Below are 27,186 nucleotides of genomic sequence, written 5' to 3'. Positions count from 1 at the left end.
ATTTATTGAGGGAAAATGTATTTGATACGAATGTGATGTGTTGCTGTCTCACCTAGCTGTCTTAAGATAAATGCAGTCATTGTAAGTCGCTTTGGAGAAGAGCATCTGCTAAATTACTAGAATGTAAATGACATGTTAGTCATTTAGTAGATGCTCTTATCCAGAGCGACTTACAGTGAATGCATTCATCTTAAGATAGCTAGATGAGACAACCACATATCACAATCAAATATACATGATACAAACATTCCATTACAGCTAAACAATGGATTTATAGCGTTTTGGGAGAGAAAAAAAAACGTTTTCATACATACAAAAAAAATCTGAGAACGATAATATTTCAAACAGACATGAAGGTACACCTAAGCAATCCTTCTGATGAAAAAACACAAACGTGAGAAATTGTTGGATATAGAGTTTTGGAAAGAAACTCTTCAAATGAAAGCAACGTTGGTGAACGTGACTAATGCAATTGTAAAAGACAAATACCTTCACGGCTCTCTATCGTGTGAAAATATAAATGTACTGATCCCATGTCAGAAAAAAACATTATTTTAAAAAGCGCACAAGACTGACACAAGCCTTTGTCAGTGTACTTCATTTAATGAATACATTTTCCGACAGCATCGGGTCGGAAAATCATAGGGTGAGTATGTAGGTCATTTACATGAAATGAAACAGCATACTCATCTTGGGGAATCCTTGTGCGTAAGACATTTAAAAGGTCATGTTGTATATTGCCCTTTTAACCATGCGAACATAAGGTCACCCTCCATAAGTGTGAGTAACATACTCAAACAAAAAAGATTGCACAAATTCTCATTTAAAAAAAAAACATTCTTACTGGACCAAAAATTATACAAAGTCCAGTAAGAACTTGATAACAAGAGTTCATATTTATATATATATATATATATTTCATAATGTACATTCAATAATATCCTTCTATTCTTATTTTATAGTCAATAGTATTAAGAGTATTAACGCCTATTATACATTATCTTTTTCAGTTAATCCAACTTGTCCATTATCCAAATTAATTTGTGCAAAATGTTAAAACTCCCTGCCTTAGATACTGTAGCTCTATATCTCTGTAATAGATCGGTTAATACTGATGCGTCTGCGGTTAACAGCGTACATGGTCTTGAACTGCCCCTGCAGGGCAAAGAGGATGGTCCTCCTGTAGGTACAGGACATTAAGTAGTAGATGATGGGGTCCAGACAGCTGTTGAGGGCAGACAGGAGCAGAGTGAGCTCGTTGAGGATGTGAAGAATCTGCTTACTGCCCAGGGCCTGGATCACATCCATTTGGGCCAGCACGTAGGGCACTCTCACCAGGTGGTATGGCAGGAAGCAGAGTGTGAAGATTACCGGCACCACAAAGGTCTTCAGGATCACCCTGCTCTTCCTCTGCTGGGCCTTGGGGTCCCGGTTGCCTAAAGACATGTTTCTCAGCTTGGTGGTTATCCGAGCATAGAAGCAGATAAAGAGGAGGAAGATAGCATAAAAGAAGGCCACCACGGTGAGGTTGGCCATGCCCCCCAGGAGTCCTTTGTGGTGGAAGTGGAAGCAGATCCTATCACAGGGGCGCTCCTTGGCTTTCCTTAGGGAAAAAAGAGACATGGCCAGGACAAGTCCTGCCCACACGGAGAAGGACGCCCGGTGGCTCCACCGCACCTTGTGGATTCTCAGGACCCACACAGGCTTGATGATCTTCAGGTAGCGATCCAGACTGATCAGGCTGAGGAAAAGGATGCTGGCATACATGTTGACGTAGAAGAAGACGCCCAGTACCTTGCAGAGGTAAAAGGGGCCCGGACTGTTGTGGTAGTAGACCCGCAGGGGAAGACACATCACCAGCAGGAAGTCAGCCATGGCCAGGTGGTTCATGTACACAGCCATGGACGAGTCAGAGTGTTTCCTCAGGAAGAACACAAATATGGTCATGATGTTGCTGACCAGGCCGAAGAAGCAGATTATTGAGTAGAGAATTGGTAAGGCAGGAGAGAGGATGCTGTCATGGACCTCACAGGAGGTGCCGTTCACATCAAGCCCACTGGAGTTGTCTCCTAGGTGCCTCATCGTCCCACTAACAGGGTGGTATTCAATCTAGTCCCACTGGCCGAGACACAAGCTGAATCACAAGGACGACGCACTCTGATCAATCACCTAAAGAAAGGCAAAGGTGTAACTAAAACCCATGCATTTCAAGGACAGCATTTTATAAACACCATGCATACGTGGATTTTCTTTCAATGGAAGGAAACAAATGTTGATCAAATCATTTGATCAAATCAAATCAAATGTTAAAAGTGATGAAAGTTGCAATATTTGTAAAATATATGCTGTGTTGATTGAAGTCTGAAATAAACTACTATCAAGCCATGTTATTACAACAGGAAATTTAAGTGAGAACTTACCTGGGTAGCTGCTCTGCCCTCCGCTCCGCTCCACTCTCAGTCTCAGACTGAAATGAATCAGTTCCTGTCCATGAGCAGGGCTTTCGACAAAACTAAGTCCCATCAAGGAAATACTGAATTGAGTCAACCATCAAATATCCCCTGTCGCGGTAGCTTCTGTGACTTCCTCTATCGCACAGCTTTCAGCAAAGGGAAAATGACACAAATGTTTCTGAGTGCCCTGCCTTGACATTGACATAGCTAGATGTGGAGGAGTAATACTTGAAGAAAAAACAACATTGTCTTGACATCATTGTTTTGGGGACAAGAAGAGGTTATGATATTCTGCTCCTGGGTCTATGGAGTACAATCATTTTGCAGCAGATTCCTTTGCTTGTCATATGTGAATATGATTATTAAATAACATTACACATTATTGGAATACAGGTTATGTTTCACCAAGGGAAATACTACATTTACAGAAGTATGACAAGGTACAACAATTTACCATAATCAATTTACCTCTACTGAGAACACTATGGTTCATATTCCATCATGCACAACTACCTCTTCTTATGTAACTTATTCATAAAGAACAGTGATTTTGTATGTTGTTGAGGAACACAAGAAGAGCATACTGGAAGTTCTAACTTCTGCTCAAGAAATGATTGGACTATCATATGTCATATTTAAATCTCCACAGGACTGGCCGCCCCTCAGAGCCTGGTTCTTCTCTAAGTTTCTTCCTAGTTTCCTGCCTTCTAGGGAGTTTTTCCTAGACACTCTGCTTCCACATCTGCATTGCTTGCTCTGGGATTTTATGCTGGGTATCTGATGTAAAAAAGGCTTTATTTAGGACAATTTTATTTGACTGATTTTGAGTTGGGCCTCACAATTCAAAGATTGTGTCAGCTTTTTCAAATACCGTGACATGATGACTTGATATCTGCCTTATTCAGACAATAGTATGTCCTATCAAGTATCACTAACAATGAATGACCAATGGCACACAACTATTTATGAATAGGAGGAACAAGAATATTACTTCCTATGCTTATTAAATACTAAAACAGTCTCAATAGTAAATCTGATCATGTAAGGGGAAGTTGGAGATTTGTGTGAATATTTGGATGCTTCAAGTGACTTCCTACTTCATGAACATTTCATCAAGATATCCTGAGAGACTAAACTATGAATCTTCAGTGTCTTGTTACAGGATGTAGCAGCACGTTGTTTTCTAGATACAGAGTCTCACTTCCCGTCAAGACAAAACCTCAGACCCTTCACCACACTACCCTGATAGAAGATATAGCTGGACCTGCAGTGACCATCCTATGTTGCCTAGTTAAGTAAAGGTTAAATAAAAAATATATCCGGCTAGAGGGGATACAACTTTCGTCAGATTAACGTCAAAAGCTGATTTTTTTAGCATTTTAGCTAACCATAATCCAAACACTTTTCCTAACCTTAACATAATTATCCTAACCTGCTATGTTCATTTTCCTAACCTGCTGAGTAAATTCTCTTAATCTATTACGAAATGTCAAATCTGACAAAAGCTCAAATTTCTATAGCAGTGTTTCCCAACTCCGATCCATGACTACCCCCAACAGTAAATGTTTTGTTGTGGCCCCGAACAAGCACACCTGATTCTACTTGTTGACAACTAATCATCAAGCCCTTGACATGTTGAATCAGGTGCTGTTGTCCGGGGCTACAACAAAAATGTGTGCTGTTGGGGGTACTGGAGAACTGGAGTTGGAACATACTGTCTTATAGGATCCAAGGTGATGTAAAAATGCTGCCAACCCTCCAGTGTAGTCTGATTAATCCGGCTGTAATACACAATGAATTGGTTTATACAGCCTGAAACGAATACCTCCAGAATCGTGTAAATGTTCCTTAAAAGCCAGAATGTTGAATAAAATGACATTTAAAATGACTCTACCGCTTGTCTGTGCGGTTTGTCCTTCAGCTAATTAGTCAGTCTACCTCCAGAGCAGCTACTGACCCGAGTGGCGCAGCGGTCTAAGGCACTGCCTCTCAGTGCTAAGAGGTGTCACTAGAGTCCCTGGTTTGAATCCAGGCTGTATCACATCTGATTGTGATTGGAAATACCATAGGGTGGTGCACAATTGGCCGGGTTTGGCCGGGCTAGGCCATCATTGCAAATAAGAATTTGTTCTTAACTGACTTGCCTAGTTAAATAAATAAAAAATACAGACTGAAGGCCAGCAACCTTTGTGGTGGGTTTGATTCTGCTGATGGTGCATCACTTTACGTGCTGGTTCATGACAGACAGATTTCCTGTTCAAGAGGATGTTAAATGGAAGTTTTCAGGGTTTTTTCATTTGTGGTATAGCAGCTTGAACCGTATACTGGATTAGCAAACCACATATTGAAAAACAAACATGTAAAACAGGAAAGTACATGCCCTAGCAGTCTGCAAAAGCGCACAAAAAAAAACGAAACATTAACAACAGCCCACTTTTTGTTATCTTTAAGTCTGGTTTCAACCCCCTCACCACCCACATGCTAAAACTCCCCGAGTCACCTAACGCCAAATTCAGTCATCAGATAAGTCTATGTTATCTATAGTGCCTTGCAACTTTCCTTCTCAGTGTATTTACAAGAGGTGAAACTACTTCATACACCAGTATGTTTTCAGCAGTTTCTCTTCTCAGTGGTCTTCTGGAATTCCGGAAGCATACTTTAGGCATCTGGAAGCATTTATCATTTGTCATCTGATAGAATGGACTGTGGTCAGGGAAGTATCTAAATTCGGTGGGGGGACCTCAGTCGGCAACTCAACAACTGTTGAAAGCTAGAATAGTATAATATACGAAATGCAATTTCTAAACTTGGTTGCGCATCAGCAGTTTTCCTCGTTATATACAGTGCATTGCGAAAGTATTCGGCCCCCTTGAACTTTGCGACCTTTTGCCAAATTTCAGGCTTCAAACATAAAGATATAAAACTGTATTTTTTTGTGAAGAATCAACAACAAGTGGGACACGATCATGAAGTGGAATGACATTTATTGGATATTTCAAACTTTTTTAACAAATCAAAAACTGAAAAATTGGGCGACAAAATTATTCAGCCCCTTTACTTTCATTGCAGCAAACTCTCTCCAGAAGTTCAGTGAGGATCTCTGAATGATCCAATGTTGACCTAAATGACTAATGATGATAAATACAATCCACTGTGTGTAATCAAGTCTCCGTATAAATGCACCTGCCCTGTGATAGTCTCAGAGGTCCGTTAAAAGCGCAGAGAGCATCATGAAGAACAAGGAACACACCAGGCAGGTCCGAGATACTGTTGTGAAGAAGTTTAAAGCCGGATTTGGATACAAAAAGATTTCCCAAGCTTTAAACATCCCAAGGAGCACTGTGCAAGCGATAATATTGAAATGGAAGGAGTATCAGACCACTGCAAATCTACCAAGACCTGGCCGTCCCTCTAAACTTTCAGCTCATACAAGGGGAAGACTGATCAGAGATGCAGCCAAGAGGCCCATGATCACTCTGGATGAACTGCAGAGATCTACAGCTGAGGTGGGAGACTCTGTCCATAGGACAACAATCAGTCGTATATTGCACAAATCTGGCCTTTATGGAAGAGTGGCAAGAAGAAAGCCATTTCTTAAAGATATCCATAAAAAGTGTCGTTTAAAGTTTGCCACAAGCCACCTGGGAGACACACCAAACATGTGGAAGAAGGTGCTCTGGTCAGATGAAACCAAAATTGAACTTTTTGGCAACAATGCAAAACGTTATGTTTGGCGTAAAAGCAACACAGCTGAACACACCATCCCCACTGTCAAACATGGTGGTGGCAGCATCATGGTTTGGGCCTGCTTTTCTTCAGCAGGGACAGGGAAGATGGTTAAAATTGATGGGAAGATGGATGGAGCCAAATACAGGACCATTCTGGAAGAAAACCTGATGGAGTCTGCAAAAGACCTGAGACTGGGACGGAGATTTGTCTTCCAACAAGACAATGATCCAAAACATAAAGCAAAATCTACAATGGAATGGTTCAAAAATAAACATATCCAGGTGTTAGAATGGCCAAGTCAAAGTCCAGACCTGAATCCAATCGAGAATCTGTGGAAAGAACTGAAAACTGCTGTTCACAAATGCTCTCCATCCAACCTCACTGAGCTCGAGCTATTTTGCAAGGAGGAATGGGAAAAAATGTCAGTCTCTCGATGTGCAAAACTGATAGAGACATACCCCAAGCGACTTATAGCTGTAATCGCAGCAAAAGGTGGCGCTACAAAGTATTAACTTAAGGGGGCTGAATAATTTTGCACGCCCAATTTTTCAGTTTTTGATTTGTTAAAAAAGTTTGAAATATCCAATAAATGTCGTTCCACTTCATGATTGTGTCCCACTTGTTGTTGATTCTTCACAAAAAAATACAGTCTTATATCTTTATGTTTGAAGCCTGAAATGTGGCAAAAGGTTGCAAAGTTCAAGGGGGCCGAATACTTTCGCAAGGCACTGTATCAGCCACTGATAGTCATTCAATTAGTCCATCAGTTAAAGGTAGACTCAGCGATATTACGTAGATGCAGAAATTATAAAACATAGTGGGTAAAGCGTGAGGCTCAACTTCTCCACTGTTTTGGTCCCGTGGCAACCAAGCTGTGAACAGCATGAAGCAAACCCCTGCTCATACACAGATACTGTGTGTGACAGTGTGAGAGTGACGTCTTGCATCTCACTCATCTCAATATCTGCGGTCCTGCTCGTTGCAATGTAATTTCTCTGAGTCTACATTTAAAATTTTTAGATTGATAGTTAGTCTAGCCAACTATCTAAACTTGTAGTAATCATGGTCGAATTACCGATCAGGCACGCAGGGCAGGTGCCCAGCGGACATTGATTTTGTTAGTCACTCTCACTCAGATATCATATTAACATGACATAAGTGATGGCAAAATGTGTAGAATTGCAAGGAATTCGCTGTAAAACTGCAACAAAAAAAGTTATGCAAAGCAAAAATTCCTCACTAAAACTTAGACCCTGGCTACAGACCTACGACTGTGACTGGGGATTCAACCTGTTACACCTTGGTCTGCACTGACACACCCACAGAGGATGGCATTGGGACTGTTTGAGTGGTACCAAATAAATACACTGTCTATTATTATTACCGGTCTCCCCTGTGTCACTCTGTGGGAATTGTAGTCTAGAAGGGCACCAATCTTTTTAAGATATACCTACCCGAGGTAGAACAAAACACAACCTTGTTTTTTCACATCTCTAATGTTTCCTATGTATGAAATAAATGGTTGTGTAAAAAATATTTTACTGCAAAGTGGTTAAATTGATAGATATTGTGACACACCCCATAAAATAAAATAAAAACTGAATAATGCCTGGCTGGAGGGGGGATGGGCCACATAAAGAAGTGTAACCCAATATTGCAAGCTCTGATCTTGATAAAATGTAGAATTCAAGTAGTCAGTTGTCTGCACTACATACACAAACAGCATCAGGATATCTTAATGCATCTTGGAATTACAGTCCTGCAGACACAGAGAGACAATAGACAGGAATTTCAACTATTAATATTTATGATGAATGTAAGCTTTACTTTTTGGTGGCTAATTAATAGGCAAGTCAGATTTGCTATCTTTCAGTGCTGTTTGGACCTGCCTGACAAAAATACACTATATTTTGATGTTGTGGCTATTGTAATCGGGTCGAAGGAAAACAAGTGGGCTCAGACATCGGAATTACCTTTTTCGGGCTCCAAGGTTCCTTGAAGGGTTTTCTATCTTTAGCCGCTACTCCTGTAATTTAGTCAGGGGGCCAGCACAGATTATCTTTGGGGCCACCCTGCCTCAAATCCAATACGGCATCTAAAATGCAATATGGCTGCCATAACACCATTTGATGGAAGTCAAATAACATGTAAATATGAATTTTATTGATGAATTGTGTACAACACTCATGCCCTTAAAGACTGTTTTGGTGTAAATACAATATGGCCAACATAATTACACTCAGACACCTTCGCATGCATATAAATTGCCCTGGCGTATTGTCATGACATCCGCTGAAGTCGGCTCCTCTCTTTGTTCGTTAGGCGTTCGGTGGTCCGGTCCGGCTTTCTAGCCATCGCAGCTCCATTTTTCATGTATCCGTTTTGTCTTGTTCCCTGCACACCTGGTTTTCATTCCCCAATCAATTCATATGTATTTATTCCTCTGTTCCCCATCATGTCTTTGTGTAGGATTGTTTGTGTTACGTGTATTTTGATTTTGTGGATATTGTTACGCACGTTACTTTTTGTCTATGTTCCGTGTTTTGGGCACATTTTTACGTTATTTTGTGCTGTCATAATGACCGGAATAAAAAGTGTGCCTGTTCACTACACTCTGCTCTCCTGCACCTGACTTCGCCTCCGATACACACTCCTAACAGGATCCTACACCTAACCATGGAGTCAGCAGGAACAGGTACCCCGGTCAGAGGAGTCGAGGAAACCGGCTATGCTACATCATCTCGGTGCCATGATGGATCGAGTTGTCCAGACCATGGACCGCTGGGAGAGATAGGAAGTCTCTCCAGTGCCTCGACCAGCTCAAGTGGAATACGTCTCTCCCTTCCCAGGGAGTATGATGGGACGGCCGCACAGTTCCAACTAGACCTATACCTGGCCACTGTTCATCCAGCTCCCTCAGGAAGGGAGAGAGTATCCGCCCTCGTCTCATGCCTCTCGGGGAGAGCTCTGGAGTGGGCAAACGCCGTGTAGGGCGAGGAAGACGCAGTGTTGGACCACTTCTTTGACCATCCACCCGAAGGTAAGGTAGAGCGGAGGGTGAACGACTCTTCCATTTGAGGCAGGGGACGAGGAGTGCACAGGATTTCGCGCTGGAGTTCCGGACCTTGGCTGCCGGTTCAGGATGGAACAACATGGCCCTCATCGACCACTATCAATGCAGCTTACGTGAGGATGTCTGACAGGAGTTGGCCTGCAGGGATGCCACCACCTTTGACCAACTGGTGGATATGTCCATCCGGTTGGATAACCTGCTAGTCATCCGTGGACGTCCTGAGGGGGCTCTGTCGGTTCCATCTCCCAGCACTCCTGCTCCGGTGCCCATGGAGTTGGGAGGGGCTGCAAGTAGGGAGGCTGGAGGAGGGTCCTTCACATGCACCATCTGTGGCCGCAGAGGGCACAATGCCAGTCGGTGCCGGGTTGTGCAATAAATCTCCTGGTAGACGCTGCACTTTCCAAGAAACAAGTGTATCCCTGTCGCAAGCGGAGACGGTGGCTATGGAGACGTATGTCTCTGAATCCCTGCATCAGGGGTACATTCGGTCCGCCACTGCACCTGCCTCCTCTGGTTTATTTTTTGTGAAGAAGAAGGTTGGAGGTCTGCGCCCGTGCATTGACAGTCACGATTGCGTCAATGCACGGGGCGCACTTCTTCACTAAACTGGATCTCAGGAGTGCGTACAATCTGGTGCGTATCCAACAGGGAGACGAGTGGAAGACGGCGTTTAGTACCACCTCAGGGCATTATGAGTACCTTGCTATGACGTACGGGTTGATGAATGCTCCATCAGTCTTCCAATCCTTTGTAGACAAAAATTTCAGGGACCTGCATGGGCAGGGTGTAGTGGTGTATATCGATGACATTCTGATATACTCCGCTACACGCACCGAGCATGTGTCCTTGGTGCGCAAGGTACTTGGACGACTGTTGGAGCATGACCTGTATGTCAAGGCTGATAAATGCCTGTTCTTCCAGCAGTCCCTTCCTAGGCTATCGCATTTCCATATCAGGGGTGGAGAGGGAGAGTGACCGCATAGCAGCCGTGCGTAATTGGCCAAATCCCTCCACGGTGAAGGAGGTGCAGCGATTTTTAGGGTTTGCCAATTACTACCAGAGATTTGTCGGGGGTTTTGGCCAGGTGGTTGCTCCCATTACCTCACTACTGAAGGGGTGTCCTGTACATCTGCAGTGATCGGGAGAGGCGGACAAGGCTTTTGGGCAGCTGAGAGCTCTGTTTACCTCGGCTCCTGTGCTGGCCCATCCGGATCCCTCTTTGGCATTCGTAGTGGAGGTGGACTCGTCAGAGGCTGGGATCGAAGCCGTGCTCTCTCAGCGCTCGGGCTTGCCACCGAAGCTCCGCCCCTGTGCTTTCTTCTCGAAGAAGCTCAGCCCGGCGGAGCGGAACTATGATGTGGGGGACCGGGAGCTGTTGGCTGTGGTTAAGGCTTTGAAGGCGTGGAGACATTGGCTTGAGGGGGCTAAACACCCTTTCCTCATCTGGACTGACCACCACAACCTGGAGTACATCCGGGTAGCTAGGAGACTGAATCCTCATCAAGTTTGTTGGGCCATGTTCTTTACCCATTTTGTGTGTTACCCTGTCCTACAGACCAGGTTCCCAGAATGTTTAGGCAGACGCATTGTCCCGGCTCTATGACACAGAGGAGCGGCCCATGGATCAGTCTCCCATTCTCCCTGCCTCCTGCCTGGTAGCGCCGGTCGTGTGGGAGCTGGACGCAGGCGTTGAGCGGGCATTGCATACTGAACCCGCTCCACTCCAGTGTCCCGTCGGACTTCAGTACGTTCCGTCTGCTGTCCGTGACCAGTTGAGCTATTGGGCCCACACATCACCCTCCTCTGATCATCCGGGGATCGGTCGTCTGGGAAGTCTGGGAAGTACTGGTGGCCCAACTTGGCTCGGGACGTGAGGGTTTATGTTTCCTCATGCTCGGTGTGCGTCCAGTGTAAGGCTCCTAGACACCTGGCCAGAGTTAAGCTACATCCCTTACCCGTTCCACAACGGCCTTGGTCACAACCTGTCGGTTGATTTTCTAACGGCTCTTCCTCCCTCACAGGGGAACACCACGATCTTGGTCGTTGTGGATTGTTTCTCTAAGTCCTGTCATCTCCTCCCTCTGCCCGGTCTCCCTACGGCCCTACAAACTGCAGAGGCCCTGTTTACACACATCTTCCGGCACTATCGGGTGCCTGAGGATAGAGTTTCTGATCGGGGTCCCCAGTTCACGTCTAGGGTCTGGAGGGCGTTTATGGAACGCCTGGGGGTCTCGGACAGCCTCACCTCAGGTTTTCAACCCAGGTGGAGAGAGTTAACCAGGATGTGGGTAGGTTTCTGCGGTCCTTCTGCCAGGACCGGCCGGGGGAGTGGGCGGCTTTCATCCCCTGGGCAGAGATGGCCCAAAACTCCCTCCACCACTCCTTTTCAATGTGTACTAGGTTACCGTTCCATCAGAGCCAGATTGAAGCACCGGCAGTGGACGAATGGTTTCGGCGCTCGGGAGAAACATGGGACGGTGCCCATGTGCGCCACCGCAGTGAGGCCCCAGTGTATGCACCGGGGGATCGGGTCTGGCTCTCGACCCGAAACCTACCCCTTCGCCTGCCCTGCCGGAAGCTGGGTCTGCGGTTTGTGGGGCCATTTAAAGTCCTGAGGAGACTGAACTAGGTTTGTTATAGGTTACAGCTCCCTCCTGATTACCGTATTAACCCCCCGTTCCATGTGCCTCAGGCCGGTGGTGGCTTGTCCCCTCCAGTAGTCTGAGGTGCGGGTAGGTTCCTCCAGCCACTCTGGACAACGAGGGGGCCCCGGCGTATACTGTGCAAGCCATTATGGACTCAAGGCGTCGGGCGAGGGCCCTTCAGTACCTCGTGGAGTGGGAGGGGTACGGTCTGGAGGAGAGATGCTGGGTGCCGGTGGAGGACATCCTGGACCCTTCCTTACTGCAGGAATTTCACCGTCTCCACCTGCATTGTCCTGCGCCTCATCCTTCGGGTCGTCCCCGAGGCCGGTGTCAGCGCTTAGCGTGTCAAGGGAGGGGGGGGGGGGGGGGACTGTCACAACTTCCACCAAAGTTGGTGCCTCTCCTTGTTCGGGCAGCATTCAGCGGACGTCACCGGCTTTCTAGCCTCCACCGATCTACATTTATTTTTCCATTTGTTTTGTCTGTATTGTATACACCTGGTTCCCATTACGTTTGAATTATTTCCCTATTTAACCCTCTGGAGCCATCATTGTTTTGTGCGTGTTCATTGTTGTCAGTTGTCTCGTTTTTGTGATTCTGGATTTTCATTTTCCTTGTTGTAAGATTGTTTTTGAGTAAATTTACTATTATTACTCATCTCTGTGTCCTGCGCCTGACTCCGCCTTACCCACCTCACCTAGACTCTGACAATGCCATAATTGAATAGATCATGCTAAACAAGATTGAAATGTTGTTATATAAAATCAACAAAAGACAACAATTTGTTAATTTGTCAAAAATCTGTTGAAAACACACCGGATGTATAATACCTTAGAATTGCATTGGGGGCATACTAATTTCACTGTACAGCCTTACCTATGAATTATGGATCAATGACATGGGGTATCAGTCTACTCAGTGACACCCAGAGAACATTAGCATTGTAGCTCTTATTGCGGGACTCTGAAACAACTGTGAATTGAGCCACATACAGTGCCTTGCGAAAGTATTCGGCCCCCTTGAACTTTGCGACCTTTTGCCACATTTCAGGCTTCAAACATAAAGATATAAAACTGTATTTTTTTGTGAAGAATCAACAACAAGTGGGACACAATCATGAAGGGACTTTGACTTGGCCATTCTAACACCTGGATATGTTTATTTTTGAACCATTCCATTGTAGATTTTGCTTTATGTTTTGGATCATTCAGAGATCCTCACTGAACTTCTGGAGAGAGTTTGCTGCACTGAAAGTAAAGGGGCTGAATAATTTTGCACGCCCAATTTTTCAGTTTTTGATTTGTTAAAAAAGTTTGAAATATCCAATAAATGTCGTTCCACTTCATGATTGTGTCCCACTTGTTGTTGATTCTTCACAAAAAAATACAGTTTTATATCTTTATGTTTGAAGCCTGAAATGTGGCAAAAGGTCGCAAAGTTCAAGGGGGGCGAATACTTTCGCAAGGCACTGTATATTGTCAACCTACTATGTGCATTGAACACTATTCAAGAGAAAAAACAATACTGAGTGGATGTTTTGGAGTCTGATAACTCTTGAGGAGGACGATGGGAAAAAATATATTTGGTATTGAGTGGACTCATACCCCATTTCATTGATCCCCAATCCTTAGGTAAAGCTGTACAGTGCAATATGAATGTCAATACACACAATAGGCTGACTGGGGAGGTGATATTTGCGTAAACTCTTCACAGTTGTGTTCTGTGGGTGTCACCTAGTAGACTGATACCCCATTTCACTGCTTCATATTCCAACCGAACCGAAGCGCCACCAGGGCTGACCGGAAGGAGCTGCCATGGGCCCAGATGTCATCGAGGAGGTATACCAGACACTGCTGTCGGGGGATGCCATCCAGAACCCTGTCCATCAAACGCTCAAAAGTAGCTGGAGCATTGCACAGGCAGAAAGAAGCACAGGACCTTGAACTGCCAGTGTCCTCTGTTAGTGGAGTTTTGGCTCTGGCCTCTGTGGAGAGGGGCACCTGCCAGTAGCCACTGCGGAGCACAGAACCTCAGCTTGCCCCCCTTCTTAGTAGGAACCATGACGACTGGCGCCACCCAGGGGCTGTCTGAGGGCTCGATGAAGTCTGCCGGCTGCATCTCCAACAAAGCCTTGTCTGCAGCCTCCTGGCGTGCCAGCGGGATAAGGTGGGGACGCATCTCTATGGGTCGAGCATCACCTGTGTCGATCTCATGCTGCACCAGATGAGTCTGACCCACCTCTTCCTCACTCAGCGCAAAGCTGTCTTTGAACTCAAACAGCAACTGCCACAACCTTTCCTGCTGCTCGGGGTCAAGACCAACACAATTCCTCCCCCATATCTCCCTCAGTGTCCTCTCCTCTCCCATCTGGGGTAGCTAGGCTGGGGGGGGCGTGGCCCGGACTCACGGAGAGATGTGTCATAGGGGTAGCTGGGGGAATGTAAACAAACAGCCGTAGGTGACAAGGGGTCTGTGGAAAAGTCACACAGATGTGGGGTGGGGGAGGCAGCCATGAGTCTCTGTTGCTTTAACTGTTGGAGTAGGGTTTGTTGGGTTGAGTGAATGTGACATCCAACCACAGGATACAAGGGTTCTGCACAGCCGCCACACACACAGGATGACGCACAGTCCTGCCCCTTACTGTCAGAGTCATTATTCCTTTCCCTTTCATGGGTGCCAGCTCACCTGTGACTGTGTGGAGCTGCACAGTTGTGGGCTCACACTGAGTCCAACCTGGCACAATATCCGGCCTCACCAGAGTTACTGTGGACCCAGTGTCCACCAGGGCAGAGCAGGGCACCCACTCCACAGTGACAGGGACATGACAAAAGTCCCCAAGACCGGTCCGGCCCACCACAACAACAGGCTCCAGCCGCTTGCCCTCGTCTGCTTCTGGGGGAAGTGGAGCCTTGCTTACCCGTCTGTGCCAGTGGGCTCCCCCTGAAGATGATGGTGGTTGGGAAAGAAAGCCAGGGGTCCGCACTACCCAGTCTATGCGGACCCCGAGACGTTTCCCTGAGCTCTGGGGGACATGGGGCAATCCCGGCGCAGATGGCCTGGCTGGCTACAACCCCAGCAGACTCTGGGACCAGGGTGTGTGTTTAGTGTCACCTGTAGCGACACAGCACGAATGAGTTCTGTCATTTCAGCCACCCATGCAGGCTTTTCCGGCTCTGGGCTGCTCTGCCCCACAGCCCGCACAGAGGTTCTGTCTCCCTGCACCCCCACCAAAGCACCAGCTGAACCCCCAGCCCACACCAGCTCCCTCTCCAAAGCCATCTCCAAGTCTATCTGCGATGACTCAGGATGAGCCAGCTGGATTTGTATGCGCAGCTCCGTAGGAGAGAGAGCCTGTATGAACTGGTCCCGTGCTAGCTCGCTCTGCACGGAGGGGGGCATATGAGAATATGCCCACCGAGACAGGCTCTCAATGTCATTAGCTAGTACCCGTAGAGGCTCTCCAGGCTGCCTGTGTCTATTACTCAGTTCGGAGCGCAGCAGCCCGGGATGTACACACTGTCCATAGCGCCTCCTCAGTGCTCCCACTAAAGCACCATAATCATGTCTGTCCTCGGGGCTAATCAATATCAAACAGGCCAGAGCATCATCCGTGAGGCATAAAGCCAACTGCAGTGACCTTTCTTCATCCGACCACCCGCTAAAATTAGCTAACAGTTCAACCTGAGCATGAAAAGCTTCCCAATCCGCCTTACCGGAATACTTCGGGGTCTTAACTGATACGGACGCAGCCAGGAACTGGGCGCCGCCATGTTTGTTTACATCCTGAGCCCCAGATTCCTCGTCCCGCAGCGTCGACGTCACCCCTTCGGTACGCCCACCAGAATCCGCGCGAAGCACAGTCGACGAAGGACTCATGCCCGCTTCAGCCGCCATCACTCTAACGTCCTCCCTCAAGTGGCCTCTGGGCTCCGACGCCCTGGCGATCTCCTCAGCCAGATCCTCCGACATCCATGCACACGCACCTCATTGGCCATAATCGTCCCCTACCTCCACCTTCACTTTTGGATTCCCTCAAAAAATGTTCAACCCCCGTTCTCACCTACGGTAGCTAGCCACAGAAGCCACCTACCTAGCTGACTAACTTTTAACAACGTTTTTACTTCTGACACCAATGTAATGACCTGACTAGATCATAAAGGAACAATTGTCCAGACTGAGGCTTGAGTTTACGAGTTGACGGTTTATTAACCCAACTTTACACAGGCTACTGTTTGGCCGTAGCCCACGCCAAATAAATTAAGGATACCCAACAAACCAACTGTGACCTTCTCTTGTGAAGCCCAGACGTAAGAGAGAGAACAATGGCTAAACCTGGTCTTAACTTCCAATGCTCCATCCCCCTGCCCAACCCCCCTCCACGGCACTCCACCAACCGCCAGGATGCCCGGCATCAGAACATTCCAGGCATTCCCGTGATTGGCAGATAGCAGGTTGATTGGCATGTTGGACACCACGAACACTGGTAAGTACAACACAACCCACCAATAGCCTAACACATAACACACAGCTGTCTGTGCGGGTCGCTACAATAGAATTGTGTTCCAAATATTTGACGTGTATCTTTTTTGACTGGCAAAGACCAAACGGCGTTCCATATTCCAACTCCTAATTGACCTGTGGTTGGAGTTTTAATGTTGAATGTTGCAAAAAGTCCTGCCATTACTCACGTTCTAAATATTCCTTTGGAAGTCGGGTAGGATGATTATGATGCCAATATTTACTGTGGTTAGTTGGCTGTGGTCGGGCAGGAGATAAGGAGAGTGACAAAACCAATAAGGGCAACCTCAGGTTAACTAGAGATTACTTAGATCGTAGGTCATAGAGTACGACTAAGAACCATTGTGAGGGACGTAGCACAGCTCCACACACATACATTTGAAGATGATCCCTTGGCTTTGATTGACAGTAAAAGGGTTGCAGAAGTGGTGGAGCCTATCAAGCAGCCACCATACATGATGACATACAGCATCTTTGTTTATGTTTGTGTCATGCCCTTATCTGTTTCACCTGTCCTTGTGCTTGTTTCTACCCCACTCCAGGTGTCGCCCATCTACCCCACTTATCCCCTGGGTATTCATACCTGTGTTTTCTGTCTGTCTGTGCGAGTTCGTCTTGTTTGTTCAAGTCAACCAGCTCCTGTTTTCCCCAGTCTCTCTTTTTCTCCTCCTCCTGGTTTTGAACGTTGCCTGTCCTGACTCTAAGCCCGCCTGCCTGACCACTTTTCCTGACCCTGAGCCTGCCTGCCATCCTGTACCTTTGCCGCTACTCTTGATTATCGACCCCTGCCTGCCTTGACTTGTCGTTTGCCTGCCCCTGTTGTTGCAATAAACATGGTTACTTCAACACAGTCTGCACTTGGGTCTTACCTGAAACCTGATAGTGCGAACTGGCCATGACTGACTCAGCAGTCTTGGACCAGCTCTGCAATGCCATCTCCTCCTAAGGAGCCATCATTAGTAGACACAAGGAGTTGCTTTGCGGTTTGATGGAAGGGTTCCAGGACATGGCTGAACATCACGACCTAGCATTGGCCACATTGCGGGAGCAATTCCGTGGGTTGCCTACCAGGCAGCCTACCACGACGGTAACCTCCCAGCCCCTCAGTAACCCGGCTGCTAGCAGCGCCGTGACCCCGGTTTCCCGGGAACCCCGCTTACCTCCCCCGGAGTGCTACAATGGTGATTCTCTTGGCTCCAGCAATACAATCCCTCCATTGACTGGGCTACTGGTGCCATTGTGGGCTGGAGCCCGTCCTGCCACACTCATTGCCTGATATCAGCTCTGCCTGCCCCGGGACGTCTTCCTGGGGGCTTGGAAATTGCCAGCGCTCTAGAGAGGTTCCAACCAACTCAATGCACCATAGTACACATGTCAATCAGGAACTCTGCCTGGGAAGTCCCAGCAGTTGTCTTATATGTGGCTATACACAGACAAGTTATACAGTGCCTTGCGAAAGTATTCGGCCCCCTTGAACTTTGCGACCTTTTGCCACATTTCAGGCTTCAAACATAAAGATATAAAACTGTATTTTTTTGTGAAGAATCAACAACAAGTGGGACACAATCATGAAGTGGAACGACATTTATTGGATATTTCAAACTTTTTTAACAAATCAAAAACTGAAAAATTGGGCGTGCAAAATTATTCAGCCCCCTTAAGTTAATACTTTGTAGCGCCACCTTTTGCTGCGATTACAGCTATAAGTCGCTTGGGGTATGTCTCTATCAGTTTTGCACATCGAGAGACTGACATTTTTTCCCATTCCTCCTTGCAAAACAGCTCGAGCTCAGTGAGGTTGGATGGAGAGCATTTGTGAACAGCAGTTTTCAGTTCTTTCCACAGATTCTCGATTGGATTCAGGTCTGGACTTTGACTTGGCCATTCTAACACCTGGATATGTTTATTTTTGAACCATTCCATTGTAGATTTTGCTTTATGTTTTGGATCATTGTCTTGTTGGAAGACAAATCTCCGTCCCAGTCTCAGGTCTTTTGCAGACTCCATCAGGTTTTCTTCCAGAATGGTCCTGTATTTGGCTCCATCCATCTTCCCATCAATTTTAACCATCTTCCCTGTCCCTGCTGAAGAAAAGCAGGCCCAAACCATGATGCTGCCACCACCATGTTTGACAGTGTGTTCAGGGTGATGAGCTGTGTTGCTTTTACGCCAAACATAACGTTTTGCATTGTTGCCAAAAAGTTCCATTTTGGTTTCATCTGACCAGAGCACCTTCTTCCACATGTTTGGTATGTCTCCCAGGTGGCTTGTGGCAAACTTTAAAAGACACTTTTTATGGATATCATTAAGAAATGGCTTTCTTCTTGCCACTCTTCCATAAAGGCCAGATTTGTGCAATATACGACTGATTGTTGTCCTATGGACAGAGTCTCCCACCTCAGCTGTAGATCTCTGCAGTTCATCCAGAGTGATCATGGGCCTCTTGGCTGCATCTCTGATCAGTCTTCTCCTTGTATGAGCTGAAAGTTTAGAGGGACGGCCAGGTCTTGGTAGATTTGCAGTGGTCTGATACTCCTTCCATTTCAATATTATCGCTTGCACAGTGCTCCTTGGGATGTTTAAAGCTTGGGAAATCTTTTTGTATCCAAATCCGGCTTTAAACTTCTTCACAACAGTATCTCGGACCTGCCTGGTGTGTTCCTTGTTCTTCATGATGCTCTCTGCGCTTTTAACGGACCTCTGAGACTATCACAGTGCAGGTGCATTTATACGGAGACTTGATTACACACAGGTGGATTGTATTTATCATCATTAGTCATTTAGGTCAACATTGGATCATTCAGAGATCCTCACTGAACTTCTGGAGAGAGTTTGCTGCACTGAAAGTAAAGGGGCTGAATAATTTTGCACGCCCAATTTTTCAGTTTTTGATTTGTTAAAAAAGTTTGAAATATCCAATAAATGTCGTTCCACTTGTTGTTGATTCTTCACAAAAAAATACAGTTTTATATCTTTATGTTTGAAGCCTGAAATGTGGCAAAAGGTCGCAAAGTTCAAGGGGGCCGAATACTTTCGCAAGGCACTGTATTTGCAAGATTTACGATAATTAATTCGTCATTACCATTTTGTTTCATTCATGTGACAGACCAATACTGGTTCATAATATGTGACAGACCAATACCTCACGAGGCTTTTCTTTAAGCTGAGACCTTGAAACTGAGATATCGTTCGTTCACAAAACAAGGTCTAGGCGTACTACCAAATTGCAGCTACTGATAGTGAGGATTTGTACAGTGAGCCACTTGCATGAACACAAAAATTGGTTTATAGAACAGCACATGAATAGAACACATGAATTAGTTATAAAAATGGCACAAACATTAAAATTCCATTACAACAGTTTCCCAGACCAATGCATAAGTCACCACAGCCATGCGAATCCAGTTCAGGTGTCACATGGGCTGGCCAGCCATGGGTGGTAGCACATAAGGCAATGCACTTTCAAGATGGCATTTTGGCCGGTTGAATGGCCCACTGATGGTCCAGTTCCATGGTGTCTCTTTCTGTAGTAACTGCCAGAGGGGAGTACTGATGGTGGAGTGGGGCTTTCAATGTCAGTTCTGGGAGATTCCGGATGAGATTGACATTGGAGACGTGTGTTGGTTCACTATGATGAACACATGATCTTGTGGTTGCATCCTCCCCATACACCATAACGTCACCAAATCAACATGTACGGCAACTCCAAGGCAGACTGGAGAGGTGCAATTCCTATGACATGTGATGGCCCAGTAAATTGATGGTTGTGTTACACCATAATGTCAACAAGTCAACATACAGCAACTCCAGGAAAGACAGCCAGGATGGTGGACAAGATTTTAAAAATGTTTTAAAAATGTGCCAGCTCAACCCAAACATCAGAAGAGTGCACCGAAACATCCCAATGTGCATCACAAATTCAGTGAGGCAGCGGAAGGTCATGTTGGATTCAGGCAGCCGTTTTGGACTAGCATTGAGTCAAAGCTTAAGGAGACACAAGTTATACCACAGTCAGTATGCCACAAGTTGTGGAGCTAGGGAGAGGGTAGGGAGAGGGTGTCCTAGGGAGAGGGTGTCCAGAGTTCTCTTTCCTTTTGTTGGAGCCTCCGAGTTGCCTCATTGATCCAAAAAGAGGCATGTGACTTGGAATACTAGGTGTTTAAATGCCAAGCTGTGTTCTGCCTTTTCTATATTCAGACAATCCCAGCTAATATCAAATGTTACCGCAACTTTAGAGAAGGCTTCCATTAGGTCATTAACTAACGTTTTCGTAGGAATGTTCCTGTGATGTGCAAGGAATGTTTCCAAGAGACCATTCCCTTAATGTCAAATATAACTTACCCAGAACGTGGTTACCATGTTCTCAGAATTTAAGATGTGAATGTTTTAGACACATTTCATGGGAATGTTGCAAGAAAATGAATGTGTCCAGTTTTCTGAGGGTTAGAATATTCCATCAACTTCCCACCAAAAGTACCCTGATCACTGATTTAATATACTCATTTCAGAAATGTAAGACCTTTCTGTATAGTTGTCTAATGTTGGTGGGGTATGTTAACCTGTTTTAATGACAGTACTGAATCACTATGATCAATAAAATCATTTTCTTCAGTGTACTTCTAACAGAGCTGAGATGTATTTAAAAGTGCATTCACCCTTTTTCTTACGCCTATCAAGTAGTTTCATCTACATAAGTGCCTATAGAGGAGGGGTTCAGGTATCTTCTGGACAGTGCCTAACTATAGTGGCCCAATAAGCAAATGCCCTAAAGATATATTTTATTGGGATCGTGGTTGGGGCATTTGAAATTGGTGCTGGTGGTCTGGGTTCAAGACCCAGTAGGTAGTAACCCTACTCTGCCCTTGACCAGCACAAAAACATCCTGTGGCGTATTGCATTAGTATCGAATAGCCCTTGCGATATGCAACTTTTCAGGGAAGTTAGGAACCAATATACACAGGCAGTTAGGAAAGCAAAGGCTAGCTTTTTCAAACATAAATTTGCATCCTGTAGCACAAACTCCCAAACGTTCTGGGACACTGTAAAGTCCATGGAGAATAAGAGCACCTCCTCCCAGCTGCCCACTGCACTGAGGCTAGGCAACACTGTTACCACCGATAAATCCGCGATAATTGAGAATTTCAATAAGCATTTTTCTACTGCTGGCCATGCTTTCCACCTGGCTACCCCTACCCTGGTCAACAGCCCTGCACCCCCCACAGCAACTTGCCCAAGGCTCCCCTTTTCTCTTTCACCCAAATCCAGATAGCTGATGCTCTGAAAGAGCTGCAAAATCTGGACCCCTACAAATCAGCCGGGAAAGACAATCTGGACCCTCTCTTTCTAAAATTATCCGCTGAAATTGTTGCAACCCTTATTACTAGCCTGTTCAACCTCTCTTTCGTATCATCTGAGATCCCCAAAGATTGTAAAGCTGCCACAGCCATCCCCCTCTTCAAAGGGGGTGACACTCTAGACCCAAACTGCTACAGACCTATATCTATCCTATCCTTTCTAAGGTCTTCGAAAGCCAAGTTACCAAACAGATCACTGACCATTTCGATTACCACCGCACCCTCTGCGCTATGTAATCTGGTTTCCGAGCTGGTCATGGGTGCACCTCAGCCACGCTCAAGGTCCTAAACGATATCATATCCGCCATCGATAAGAGACAATACTGTGCAGCTGTATTCATCGACTTGGCCAAGGCTTTCGACTCTGTCAATCACCACATTCTTATCGGCAGACTCAACAGCCTTGGTTTCTCAAATGACTGCCTCGCCTGGTTCTTCAACTACTTCTCAAACAGAGTTCAGTGTGTCAATTCGGAGGGCCTGTTGTCCAGACCTCTGGCAGTCTCTATGGGGGTGCCACAGGGTTCAATCCTCGGTGCCACAGGGTTCAATCCTCGGGCCCACTCTTTTCTCTGTATACATCAATGATGTCGCTCTTGCTGCTGGTGATTCTCTGATTCACCTCTACGCAGATGACACCATTCTGTATACTTCTGGGCCTTCTTTGGACACTGTGTTAACTAACCTCCAGGTGAGCTTCAATGCCATACAACTCTCCTTTCCTCATGGACTCCAACTGCTCTTAAATGCAAGTAAAACTAAATGCATGCTCTTCAACCGATCGCCCACACCTGCCCGCCCGTCCAGCATCACTACTCTGGACGGTTCTGACTTAGAATATGTAGACAACTACAAATACCTAGGTGTTTGGTTAGACTGTAAACTCCCCTTCCAGACTCACATTAAGAATCTCCAAAATGAAATCTAGAATCAGCTTCCTATTTCGCAACAAAGCATCCTTCACTCATGCTGCCAAACATACCCTCATAAAACTGACTATCCTACCGATCCTTGACTTTGGCGATGTCATTTATAAAATCCAACACTCTACTCAGCAAATTGGATGCAGTCTATCACAGTGCCATCTGTTTTGTCACCAAAGCCCCATATACTACCCACCACTGCGACCTGTATGCTCTTGTTGGCTGACCCTCGCTTCATATTTGTCGCCATCTCAGCTCACTGGTCACCATAGCAGCACCCACCCGTAGCACACACTCCAGCAGGTATATTTCACTGGTCATCCCCAAAGCCAATTCCTCCTTCGGCCGCCTTTCCATCCAGTTCTCTACCAATGACTGGAACGATCTGCAAAAATCACTGAAACTGGAGACTCATATCTCCCTCACTAGCTTTAAGCACCAGCTGTCAGAGCAGCTCACAAATCACTGCACCTGTACATAGCCCATCTGTAAATAGCCCATCCAACTACCTCATCCCCATACTGTTATTTATTTGACTGTAAATATACTATTTCTATGGTATTATTGACTGTATGTTTGCTTGTTTATTGTTTACGTGTAACTCTGTGTTGTTGTTTGTGTCGCACTGCTTTGCTTTATCTTGGCCAGGTTGCAGTTGTAAATGAGAACTTGTTCTCAGCTAGCCTACCTGGTTAAATAAAGGTGAAATACTTTTTTTTTTAACTCTCACATTCTTAGCAATATATAGTAATGCCCTTATTTGGCAACAGTTACAACACGCCTATCTGATCTAATTCAAATCAGTTTGTTCTACATTGTATATGTGGTGTAGATTTGAAAAATACAATAGAGTTCTCTTTGAGATGCTCAGCTATATAGAATGAATACATACTGATCATTTATGAGGTGGAAATGTAGTCATAATTCATGCTCAAGGGGAAATCCTGCCGATTCCCGTCTTTCAATAAGAAACTCATTTTCATTTGATCCGATAGGTGTGTTGCAAATGTTGCCAAATAATGACGCTAAAATATTTTGTTACGTGTGAGAGTAGGGTGATTAAGGGTATTTCCCCAAAAAAGTGTTTACTATTTATATTTTATTGTCGGACATACAATACTTTAAAAACAACAGCAACAATATCTATAAATCTAACCACTTTTTCAGTGAAATATTTTTCCACAACCATCCATTTTATAAAGGAGAGACATTACAGATGATAAAAAATCATGGTTGTGTTTTGTTTTACCTTGACTACGGGTATATCAAAAACTAAAAGGCCTTTTTTAGGATTGGCCACTAGCCTATTTTATGTGGTGGTCACTGTGACAAGCACTGACCATGGGTGCATTAACGTAATTAAACCACAGGATGGCAGACAAGGGTTAATTACCAAGAACAATCGGATATGAAATAATGTGACAGGGCTTTTCTCAAATCAAAATTGAATCCAATTCTATATGTCACGAGCTTCGTGAACAGCAGGTGTAGACTAACAGTGAAATGCTTACTTCTCAACAACGCAGAGAGAAAACATTTGAAATAATATAATAATAATAACACTAGGTATGCAGGGGTATGAGGTAATTGAGGTAAATATAGGTAGGGATAAAGTGACTCGGCAACAGGATAAATGATTAACAGTAGCAGTAGCGTGTGTGAGGAGTCAAAAGAGTTAGTGCAAAAAGGGTCAGTGCAGGTAATTGGTTAACTATTTAGCAGTCTTATGGCTTGGAGGTTGAAACTGATCAGGGTTCTGTTGGTTCCAGACATGGTGCATAGATACCGCTTGCTGTGTGGTAACAGAGAGAACACTCTATCACTTAGGTGGCTGGAATCTTTGACAATTTATAGGGCCTTCCTCTGACACAGCCTGGTATAGAGGATCTGGGAGACAGGGTGCTCTGACCAATGATGTAATGGGCCGTACGTACTACCCTCTGTAGTGCCTTGTGGTTGGATGCCAAGCAGTTGCCATACCAAACGGTGATGCAGTCAGTCAAGATGCTCTCAATGGTACAGCTGTAGAAATGTTTGAGTATCTGAGGCCCCATGACAAATCTTTTCAGCCTCCTGAGCGGGAAGTGGCGTTGTCATGCCTTCATCACTGCTGTGTTGGTGTGTGGACCATGATAATTCCTTAGTGATGTGGACACTGAGGAACTTGAAGCTCTCGACCCGCTCCACTACACCCCCAACAATCTGGATGGGGATGTGCTCGGCTCTCCATTTCCTGTAGTCCACGATCAGCTCCTTTGTCTTGCTGACGTTGAGGGGGGGTTGTTGTTCTAGCACCACACTGCCAGATCACTGACCTCCTCTCTATAGCCTCTCAAATAGGCTTACTTTGGTAAACTCATGAAATCCTTGGTAATGTTTCATAACACACTTACTGAGTTATTTATCATAGGGTCTATTTATCACACTATTTATTAACATAGGCAGCCGATACCGGGCGCTAGATCTGCACTTGTCACGCCCTGACCTTAGTATTCTGTGTTTTCTTTATTATTTTGGTTAGGTCAGGGTGTGACATGGGTGATATATGTGTTTTTGTACTGTCTAGGGGTTTTGTAGGTTTATGGGGTTGTTTACTATCTAGGTGTTTATGTATGCTTATGGTTGCCTAGATTGGTTCTCAATTAGAGGCAGCTGTTTATCGTTGTCTCTAATTGGGAACCATATTTAGGCAGCCATCTTCTTTGGGTATTTTGTGGGTTATTGTCTATGTCTATGTCTATGTGCCTGTAACGATTTTCTGTATGTGAAGGAGAGTCGGACCAAAATGCAGCGTGTAGATTGCGATCCATGTTTTAATGAACAAACGTAAAACACGAATCAATGCAAACACTACAAAATAAAGAACGTGATGAACGTAACGAAAACCTAAAACAGCCTATCTGGTGAAAAACACATAGACAGGAACAATCACCCACAAACACACAGTGAAACCCAGGCTACCTAAATATGGTTCCCAATCAGAGACAATGACGAACACCTGCCTCTGATTGAGAACCATATCAGGCCGAACATAGAACTAGACAAACTAGACATGTAACATAGAATGCCCACTCAGATCACACCCTGACCAATCAAAACATAGAAAATACAAAGTAAACTATGGTCAGGGCGTGACAGTACCCCCCCCCCCCAAGGTGCGGACTCCGGCCGCAAAACCTGAACCTATAGGGGAGGGTCTGGGTGGGCATCTGTCCGCGGTGGCGGCTCTGGCGCTGGACGTGGACCCCACTCCATGACAGTTTTAATCCCCCTCCTAAACGTCCCTAAATAGGTTACCCACCACAATGATAACATGGGACAGAGGGACAGCTCGGGACAGAGGTAACACGGGACAGATGGGTAGCTCAGCACTGAGAGGAAGCTCAGCACTGAGAAGAAGCTCAGCACTGAGAAGAAGCCCAGGCAGGTAGTAGAAACTACCAGAACCTGGCTGGCTGGTGGTTTCAGCAGATCCTGGTCGACTAGCAGATCTGGAAGAATCTGGTCGACTGGCGGATCTGGGAGAATCTGGTCGACTGGCGGATCTGGGAGAATCTGGTCGACTGGCGGATCTGGGAGAATCTGGTCGACTGGCAGATCTGGGAGAATCTGGTCGACTGGCAGATCTGAGAGAGTCTGGTCGACTGGCAGATCTGGAAGAGTCTGGTCGACTGGCAGATCTGGAAGAGTCTGGTCGACTGGCAGATCTGGAAGAGTCTGGTCGACTGGCAGATCTGGAAGAGTCTGGTCGACTGGCAGATCTGGAAGAGTCTGGTCGACTGGCAGATCTGGAAGAGTCTGGTCGACTGGCAGATCTGGAAGAGTCTGGTCGACTGGCAGATCTGGAAGAGTCTGGACGACTGGCAGATCTGGAAGAGTCTGGACGACTGGCAGATCTGGAAGAGTCTGGACGACTGGCAGATCTGGAAGAGTCTGGACGACTGGCAGATCTGGAAGAGTCTGGACGACTGGCAGATCTGGAAGAGTCTGGACGACTGGCAGATCTGGAAGAGTCTGGTCGACTGGCAGATCTGGGAGAGTCTGGTCGACTGGCAGCTCTGGCTGCTCCATGCTGACTGGCTGCTCCATGATGACTGGCAGCTCTGGCTGCTCCATGCTGACTGGCTGCGCCATGCTGACTGGCAGCTCTGGCTGCTCCATGCTGACTGGCTGCTCCATGCTGACTGGCAGCTCTGGCTGCTCCATGCTGACTGGCTGCTCTGGCTGCTCCATGCTGACTGGCTGCTCCATGCTGACTGGCTGCTCCATGCTGACTGGCGGCCCTGGCTGCTCCATGCTGACTGGCGGCCCTGGCTGCTCCATGCTGACTGGCGGCCCTGGCTGCTCCATGCTGACTGGCTGCTCCATGCTGACTGGCAGCTCTGGCTGCTCCATGCTGACTGGCTGCTCTGGCTGCTCCATGCTGACTGGCTGCTCCATGCTGACTGGCGGCCCTGGCTGCTCCATGCTGACTGGCGGCCCTGGCTGCTC

At 46.1% G+C, this 27,186-nt stretch overlaps 1 protein-coding gene across 1 annotated transcript; it reads right to left on the bottom strand.

Annotated features, from left to right (window-relative positions):
- Window positions 1–152: 152 nt before the first annotated feature.
- LOC110509373 (probable G-protein coupled receptor 34) lies at window positions 153–2,460 on the bottom strand. Its single transcript, XM_021590272.2, has 2 exons — window positions 2,421–2,460; window positions 153–2,169 (listed from the first exon to the last, which is right to left on the bottom strand). Exon 2 carries the CDS (start codon window positions 2,080–2,082, stop codon window positions 1,084–1,086), a length of 999 nt encoding a protein of 332 aa, XP_021445947.1. The 5' UTR covers window positions 2,083–2,169; window positions 2,421–2,460; the 3' UTR covers window positions 153–1,083.
- Window positions 2,461–27,186: the final 24,726 nt, after the last annotated feature.

Source organism: Oncorhynchus mykiss, chromosome Y (genome assembly GCF_013265735.2).
Source record: "Oncorhynchus mykiss isolate Arlee chromosome Y, USDA_OmykA_1.1, whole genome shotgun sequence".
NCBI classification, from domain to species: domain Eukaryota; kingdom Metazoa; phylum Chordata; class Actinopteri; order Salmoniformes; family Salmonidae; genus Oncorhynchus; species Oncorhynchus mykiss.
This window is presented reverse-complemented; position numbering and strand designations above follow the sequence as displayed.

Excerpts from the sequence above, each read along its gene's own strand:
- LOC110509373 (XM_021590272.2), bottom strand. The coding sequence starts at position 2,082 with ATGAGGCACCTAGGAGACAACTCCAGTGGGCTTGATGTGAACGGCACC.